The sequence below is a fragment of the Cajanus cajan genome, chromosome 6 (assembly GCF_000230855.2).
Source record: "Cajanus cajan strain Asha chromosome 6, NIPB_CcT2T_4, whole genome shotgun sequence".
NCBI lineage: Eukaryota > Viridiplantae > Streptophyta > Magnoliopsida > Fabales > Fabaceae > Cajanus > Cajanus cajan.
Window position 1 is genome coordinate 42,993,741 of NC_138522.1, and position 9,519 is coordinate 43,003,259.

Below are 9,519 nucleotides of genomic sequence, written 5' to 3' on the forward strand. Positions count from 1 at the left end.
GTTGCGGTGTTTTTATAGTAGTGAATATCAGTGATGATGTAACGTGAGAATGGTCTGGTCTGAACATTATTGGAAGTGGGAACCAACCATTTATAGATAGTTCGTGGGATGAATATTTTGATGTTCCATTGGAATCTGCTTTCTGGTTTGTTGGTCTCTTGGATTCTGCTTGTGTCATTTTCTTGATTAAAAAACCTAAACATATTGCACTTATTGATTTTTTTTATAAATATAATTTACATAATATATCAAAATTAATCAATAATTATTTTACATTCATAAAACGCAAACATAATCATATAAATATATAGCAAAATTAAAACATTTAAATAAGTTAATAAAAAGGGTAGAATAAAATATATAGAACTAGGATAAGTGTATCGAAATCAAGTAACATCTTTTATTTGGACAAATCAACCCTCCTTTACAAAATTTTGGTTTTAAAAGCAACACAACATTTAGTTCCCTATTGTAAATATATATTCATGTTCAATAGTTTTTTTTGTTGTTGTTAAAATTAGTATAAAATAAATTTAAAATATTAGTCAGTTGATTTCATAACTCTAGTTTTAACATTTGAAATTTTATTAAAATAACTGTTGTTCAGAATTTTTAATGTAATATTAATTACTTTATGTTAATTTTTCCATGTAAATTCTTGTTAAAAATATTGCATTTATTGATAGAGTAACAAAATTTTATAAATTAGTATCAAGATGTAATATATTTAATATTGATGTTAAATTGATGTATTTTTGATGGATTTTTTTACTACATATATTAAAGTTGTCTCATTCTAAACATTTATAAGTAAATTTAGAGAATTATCAAGAACCATCCGGTACACCATTTTTAGCTACCGTTCGGTTTATCTTATTCCTACCCTCATATAATATACCCTTTGCACTTGTTTTTTTCAGTCTTATTTCAACCCTCTGCACTTGATTTTTTATTCTTTCTCTGATGCTTCTCTAATCCGGTTCGCACAGCATGCTCAAGTTGTGCTTCACACCAAATCTGAACTGGCGTTCATCTCTATGCATCAAATTTGTAAATAAAAAATCAAACCCAAAGAAGAGGGGAGAAGTAAAAGAAGAGGAAGCGACAATGATTAGAAAAGAAAGAAAAAACAGTGACACGACAAATCCCATTGTCTGGTACATCCACAATAACACCTCCGCGGCAGCGTCGCAACCCACACTCGCAAGCCTCCACATCAAACTGCAAGTGAAAACCCGGGCCAAAAAGGAGAAAAAGAGGAAGAGAGATGTAAAAAAGAAAAGTATGAGAGAATGTGGTGTCACCGTCAGAAATCATCTCCAACAGCCGTGTACAGTGGTTGAGAAGAGAGGATAGGATACAATATGGAGAGTGCAAAATAATAACACAAATTTCAAACTAATCTAAGCGCCAAATTGTTGTGTATTATAAACCACATGTGACAATGTTCTTGTAATTTTAAATCTCTAATTTTCTTGTAAGTCAATTATCACTTTGACAAAGTTCCCGGCATGTTCCAAGCAATAATCACCCGAATGATAAAATTTTAAGCAACAATTGCAAACAAAACTCATTCAAATGATCTTTATTTCTCGAGAAATTAATCTTTCAGTAAAATATCTTCAACGCAAACCAAAAAATAATATGGGAAATTATTTTAATATATAATAAATAGACAATCGAGATTCGATCACAACATAGAATCACAATATAGTAAACTCGATAAATATTCCCCCACAACAATTGTAATTGCATGCAGAGATTTTTCACACGTAGTTAAACTAAAATCAAAACCACCGTATGAGAAAGTCATTTTTCAAATTCCAGTTTATACTTTCATAAATAGACAGTTAATGCAACTAATCCCAGTATGAAAATAGGCCTCTTGTATTGATGAACTTTGCTATATACTGTACATTCTATAAGTCAAACTGAATGGAATTAAATTACTATAAACTTGCAAAAGTCATGGTCAAGAACTTGCAATTTCATTGTGTGAAAAACTCAACGATCAGATACCAGAGGTTTGTTATCGTTAACAAGATTGTTATGCTGTGCAGGGATAACAATCTGACAGTCCAAGTCATTATTACTACCTTCATCAACCTGGCCATCAGGTGCAAAAGAAGAATAAAAAAGAATGCATTTATTACCATAGGAATAAAAGATAACCTGATATTATAAATGAAAACATACTTGCTCAGGGAGTGCAAGAGAGTGTTCCTGATTTCTCTTAGAAAGATCCCTCAAAGCGCCCTGCAGAATTGCAGTGTCAGAATGTGGGATAATCAACAATCAAATTTAGAATTACAAAAATTAGCAAACTTCAGATTCAAAGTTGGACAAGTTTGAATTTAATGCTCGCTAGAATATAGTTGCACCTTCCTTGATATGAGAGGGAAAGGAAATTAAATTAATATCTGATATCTCTAAGAAGAAAATAATATCATAATACTATAATAACATGTTGAAATGCGATAAGCAGGACATCCCAAGATTCTGATAGTACTAAAACAGACCACAAAATAATTTAGGGGCAGCACCTTCACAATACTGAATATAAAACAGATGAAATTATAGGTCTTCAATGTCTTCTCAAAATCAAACCAACTTAGATAACAGTTGACTAATATGTTAAGCATTTCTAATAGAGCAAAAAAGAAACAGAACTGCCAGTAGTCCCAAAAGGGTTTAACCCATACCATTGTAGAAAGAAATATAGGAAAGAATAGGAAGGAGACCTAAAAGAGACAAGTGCAAATAGAGGAGCAAATATCTTTTTTTTTCAATTTCAACAGCTGGATAGATGAATGTAAACATGTAGAGAATACAAAACAACATCCAACTACAACCCCCTGCCCAAACAAAAAAAAATCATGGAAAAATACTTACCCTATTTGCCCAAAAAAGCCCACAAGCATTGCATAGTGACCTTGGACCAGAAGGCCCCCTTCGCATCATAGGAGTGGATTTTGAACTTGTTCCACAATGTGTGCACCTATACATTCATAATCATGCAATACAAAGAGATAGTAAAACATCTAAAGGCATATCTCACAACCCAAATTGCACCACCAGAAACCCCCAATCAGTCACAGTATCATATCATATTAGGACGAAAGAGATTCAGGTAACATGATTGCACGGTAATGTGATGAAACTTACAATGTTTCTGATTGAACAAGATCCTGCCCTGACTCTTGATCTGAACCCCAACTATTAGTTCCATCTTGTTTCTTTGATGAAGTAAACTGACCCTTATTCCGATGCATCCTACATTTAAAAATCAGTTGAGAAATAAGTATTGATGCAAATAAAGTCAAACAGCTAAAATGGTTAGCAATGAGAATAAATGTGGAACATTGATGGTGTACAATAGTCCACTAGAAGATGAGAGCTTCCTTATTTGATAACATTAACCAAATATGAAATAACAGGTGCACAAAAAGGTTCTTGCTAATAAAAACAACTTGAAATCAGGAGACACCAAGCCATTTGTTGAAACTTGAAACAATGCAAGCAACTACATACATACCATACACACACCCATTTCAATTAAGCATATATATTTTTTTTATGTAAAAAAGCATCCAACTTACTGTCAAAGGATGCTGTCATAAGGGGAGGAAGAGCAAAATCATAATTATGTCAGTTTCATCCTAATCGTATTATGGTCAACATTTGTCTAACAATAAGAACTAAGTAAGAAACAAATATAAAGTAGCTAATGGAGAACATAGCTCAGAGTGACTAGCCCCAAAAATGCTATAGAAGCTGCAATGGAAAACTTGAGTAACAAGTAAATAATGTTTATAGTTTTACACCTTTATACCAAAAACAAATTAACAGTAAACAGAGTCTCTCTCAAAACTTAAGATGCATTTATCAATTATCCTAGGGCAATTGCGGTCACTCAGGCAACAACTAACTACTTCAGATACTCCAAATCTAGTGATGTATCTGTACATCTTTAATATCCAATACCAATACTTGTACCATAGTTATCTATCCCAGATAGTGGAGAAGAGCAGCCGAGCCCAAAAGAGGGATAGCGGACAGCGAGATGCACGCTATTGTAATATTATATATAGATAAGCTCAAAAATAGAAAAATAACTCAAAATTCATGCATTAGTCAATTGGTTGGGCTACGGTTCTGCTGACCATCAAGGAAGGAAACCACACAGGTAAAAAAAAAGAAAAGAATAACAAAAATTGCAGCTAGCAGCAATAAAGAAAATAAGGAGGGAAAAAAGAAAAGAAGAAAAGGAAAGAAAAAATAAGAAAAGAAGGTAACAGAAAAGGAAAGGAAAAAAACTATAGAAAAAAGAGACTCGCCAGAGCCACAGCAAGAGGACCCGCCAGAGAAGATGAGACAAGGAGAAAAAGTTAGGGCACACACGCACATGGTCAATGATAAGCCAAGAGCAACAATGCACAAAAAGAATAAAAGGTTTGAAAGTGGAAAGACAAAAATGCCCCATCTATGAGGGTATTTTTGAAATTTCACAAACTGCTCCAGATTCGCTTTGCCAATTTCACGGCTGCTCAAGCCTCATCATTAAAATGTAACGCAGCAGAGTCATTGTAGAGGCTCCGGGTTGCTTGCACAATATAATAACAGCATTTATATATACATATTCCAATTATTTGTGTGAATGTGTTCACCACGTGTGTTGATATAAAAAAAAAATCTACGGTACAGATTCAACTGTCACTCTCACTAACTGAAATTATGCATAAAACAGTAAACTTTCTACTTTCAGTGAGGAACAGTTATTGCAACAATCACAAACAGACAAATTGTATTAAACACACATCATTATATATTTTACTTATGTATCCTATCATGCCCATATCTTTATTTAAAAAGAAGAAGAAAAAAAGACTATTTTACTGCATGTTATATTGGATACTTGTACTTGTACACTTGCAACATAGCTGAAAACAAAATCCTTTCAATTCTCATATTTTAAAATATCTTCGAGTAAAAACCACGCATTTAAAAGGTACAATAGAATTGGTTTGGCATATATCTCACCACCAGTGCACTTGTTTCAACTTTGAAAAACATAAATGAGGACCAAGTCCTTCCACTTCAACAATTCAAGTGTCTTGTAGAGTGCAGTTTTGAGATCACTCGACATCAACCTAATCCTTCAAAATATACGTAGTGGAGTAATCTCAGTTTTTAACACAATAAAACTACAAAACCTATACATTCATGATGATATCATATTTTTTCAAATCAATTGTCTTTGACACTATACCACACCAATCAACAATATACCTAGTAATACACTTATGACTGAAATGGTTTAAGAAGCAAAAGAAAGTCCAATAATTTTGTATCTAAGTTCAAGAGCTTACTATCAAATTCATACCTGAGTGCAACTTCTTGACGTACACTATATCTAACTTTCTTATCAAAGCACCGCTCTTTCCTCTTCTGACGGAACCTACTTAATGATGCTGCTCGCTGTGGAAGACTACATCTCACAGGATATTCTGCCGCACCCTGAATTTATCATTAACAAACAAATAAATAGAAAATACCCTCAGAAACACCCATTTAAATAAACTTTTCTACAGCACTTAGATAAAATGAGTTAAACTTCTCTCATAAATTAAAATCATATCAAGGCATGTTTGGATAAACTCCTCTATAAGTACTACTACTCGGAGAAGAAAAAATAGAACTACCTTCTCCAGAAGATAAATTAACTTATACTTAAGTTATCAGTTATTAGCTTCTCTAAATTAACTAATGAATAACCTAATTTTGGCCTATGAAAAAACTAATTTCATTTTTCCTTCTTATTTTTCCTTCTTATTTCCTCTTCTAAAAGGGCTTAGGGAGAAGTTTCTCCGAATACGTATAAAATCGTTTCTATAAACCAAACATACCGTCTGATTTTGGGGCGACATCGCCACACATTGCGAGCCCGAAGTTAGTTCACTTCCTCCCAACAGCAAAAACACTGATTGAACCTGTAACAACGTCGCAACAGGGAAAAGAAACATATTAATCGATTCTTAAAGTATAGAATAATTATAAGAACAAAAAGTGAGAAGAAGAAAGTGCCTTATCAGGTGTAACGGTGTCGAAGACATAGACATGGCCACGAAACGAGAGCGTGAGCTGGCTAGAGTCATGGATAGTGAGGTCAGGGGGCGCAGCGTAGGAGTCAGCGGAAACGTCTTCGGCTCCGGCGCCACCGTCTTCGATGGTGTGGGAACTGTAATGAATGTGGTGGTTGGAGGCGGCGCCGTCGTTGTCTTCGGCGGGGACGATCTGGCTCATGGGACCGTACATTGTTGTTCGTAAGAGGGTAGAATTAGGGGCTTTGGATGCACTACATTACGCGGGTAAACTGTAAAGTAGGGGAAAAACCTAACCCTAATATTAAGACTAACCCTAACCCTAACACTAACTGAGTTTGATCGAAGAGAGCGAGTAAGAAGATGAAAAACAATGATGATGAGGATAATTATAAATACGTCTGAGAATGTTTTGTGCGGTGTGAAGGCGAGCAATGTGGGAGTGAAGAGAGAGAGAAGGTACCACAAAAGTAACCCTAATTGTGTTCATATTAACGAGGTTGCCCCTCCTCTCATTTAGTATACTTTGTTTGAACCAGGTAAAAAAAAGAGTAATAAAAATAATAATAATAAAGGAAAGATTATGAAAATAATTATGAGATTTGTTTAAAAAATTAAATTTTAAATATTTCAATTAAAAAAATTATCAAAATAATTACAAATTTTGTTTAATTCTCATAGAAAACGTTTTTTGAAATTAATAAATTATCTAAAATTTAATGTTGTTAAAAATATATCAATTATAAAAAAAATATCAGAACAATTATGACTTTTGCAAAAAAAAAAAATTACCAGATAATTCTATTAAAAAAATTTAATTTATCAAACTATTTGAAAATTGAAATTTTATATATGTCAATTACAACAAAACTCATCAAACTTGTAAATCTTTTATACTAGATGATAATTCTATTATAAGAAAATAAAGTCACTAAACTCTAAATTATAAACTCTTAATATAAAATATTTTTTAATTTAACAAATTATCTAAAATGATTGGATTTTTAATATGTCAGTTAAAAAAATATAAGATTTATAAAAAAAATCCTAAAAGATAATTTTATTATAAAAAAAATAAAATTACCAAAATCTCAAAACCACAGTCTAAATAAAAAAAACGCTAAATTATAAATTCTAAACATAAAATCATTTTTTTCACTAATCAAATTATCTTTAAAAATTAAAATAAGTTTTAAAAAAAAAAAGATGCCCGTTGATAAAATTACCAAAATATTTACGACATTTGTAAATATTTTTCTCTAGAAGATAATTTCGTTATAAAAAAAATTAATTTATCAAATTATAAAAAATATTTTTTTAAAATATGTCATTTAAAAAAATTCACAAAAATAATTACAAATTTTATAAATTCTTTTCACATGAAAATAATTTTATTATAAGACCTTTCTTTAACTTACAATATTATCTAAAAATTAAAAATTTTAAAAATATTAGTTATTGCAAAAGAATTAATCATAATAATTACAATATTTGTAAATCCTTTTTACTATAAAATATTCCTATTTTAAGAAAATAAAGCTATAAATCCTAAATATATAATTTCTTAATTTATCAAATTATTAAATTTTCAATTTTAAAATATGTGAGTGACAAAAATCATCAGAATAATTATGAGATTTGTAAATTCTTTTATCAAAAGATAATACGAAAATAAAGTCACTAAATTAAACCCTAAATCCTAAATTTTATATCCTAAACTTTAATTATAAATTATTTTTTTAATTTATCAAATTATCTAAATTACAAAAAAAAAATCACCTACATAATTATGAGGTTGTAATTTTTATAAGATAATTTTATTATAAAATATTGTTCATATTTATCAACTTATCTAGAAATTTTAAATATAAAAATTAAAAAAATCCTCTAGAATAATTACAAGATTTGAATATCCTTTTTATTATAACATAATTTATCATAAAACAATTTTAAAATTTATCAAATCATCTTAAAATTAAAATATATATATATATATCAATTAAAAAAATAATATGAATAATTATAAGATTTCTATATTTTTTTTTCACTAGAAAATAATTATATTATAAGAAAATAAAAATGCTAAAATAAACATTTAACCCTAAAATCCTAAAGCCTAAAATTCTAAATATAAAAACTTTTTTTTATTTATTAAACTATTTAAAATTTTAAATTTTAAAATCTTAAATATGTCAATTGCAAACCAAAATTACCAAAATAATTAAGAGATTTGTAAACTATTATCACCTTAAGATAATGTAGTTATAAGATAATAAAGTCTCACTAAGCTAAAAAAAAAAAAAGTAGAAGACAATGTTTAGTAAAATTATCAATTTATTTATTTATAAGAAAACTAGATTTTTTCCTACATACACTAAAATGTTTTTTTTGAAGAAGCTTCTTCTCGATACAAATTTTTTTTATAATGCAACAATTGAAAGATAAGACAAAAGGATAAAAACAAATTAGTAAATTTTTTTAGAGGCATAAATTCATATGATTTTGGATTTATCTCTTTCTAGCATTGAAACTCACAAACTCTTAAAAATAAAGTCAGTTGAATGTTAATATAGTACAATCAAATGATTACTAGCAATGAAGTTTTCTTTGTGAGAATATCAACACTTTGATTCCTTTCCCTCAAGGTGTACACAAACTTCACCTTCTAGTCCTATTTAACAAAATCTTCAATGAATTCAATAAATGTAGAATACGCATGATAGAAACGAAGTATCAAATAGTTTTCAATTTTTTTTTTAAATTTGCAGATTTGATCTATACATTAAGAACTTTAAATTCAATGGTTGGATCATTGAAATTTGATGTAGAACATGAGTTATTAAACGAAGTAAATCTAGGTAGACTTACTCTTAGAATAAACAGATCTATCCTTATATATATGTGTGTGTGTGTGAGAGAGAGAGAGAGAGAGAGAGTAAATACTCAATTTAGTTTTTGAAAGATAGTAAAAATGATCAATAAGCCTCTAAAAGATTTTTTGTAACATTTGAGTCCCTAAATTTTAAATTTATTATGTAAGTTAATCATTTCAGTATACTCGATTACCAGCTCTGTTTGCCTCATGATTGACAGTGATGTCGAGTTACTATAAAAAACTATTGGATTTTCTTCAAAGATTTTCGATATAAGGAACAACCTAAGTCATTCTTCATGAAGATACAAGCACATTTAATTTGTATTTTATCACACAAAATTAGTAAGGGGATTTAACATTTCAAAACAATATTTAATCAATAAAACAGAGAATTAAGAATAAAAAATTCAATCAAATAAATATTGATTCAAGGTTTCAATTCATACGGTCAAGTTTTCATAGTTTAATAACAAATCTGAATTCTCAATCAACCTAATTCAATAAAAATTTAATCAAAATCGTAGATTTAAATCTAAATCTATG

The 9,519-nt window shown here is 29.6% G+C and overlaps 1 protein-coding gene across 1 annotated transcript; it reads right to left on the minus strand.

The window, feature by feature from the left end:
• Positions 1–1,869: 1,869 nt before the first annotated feature.
• Positions 1,870–6,525, minus strand: LOC109801883 (GATA transcription factor 25). Its single transcript, XM_020363040.3, has 7 exons — positions 6,085–6,525; positions 5,907–5,990; positions 5,384–5,517; positions 3,166–3,273; positions 2,893–2,998; positions 2,197–2,256; positions 1,870–2,106 (listed from the first exon to the last, which is right to left on the minus strand). The coding sequence occupies exons 1-7, from the start codon at positions 6,313–6,315 to the stop codon at positions 2,005–2,007; spliced, it is 825 nt and encodes a 274-aa protein (XP_020218629.1). The 5' UTR covers positions 6,316–6,525; the 3' UTR covers positions 1,870–2,004.
• Positions 6,526–9,519: the final 2,994 nt, after the last annotated feature.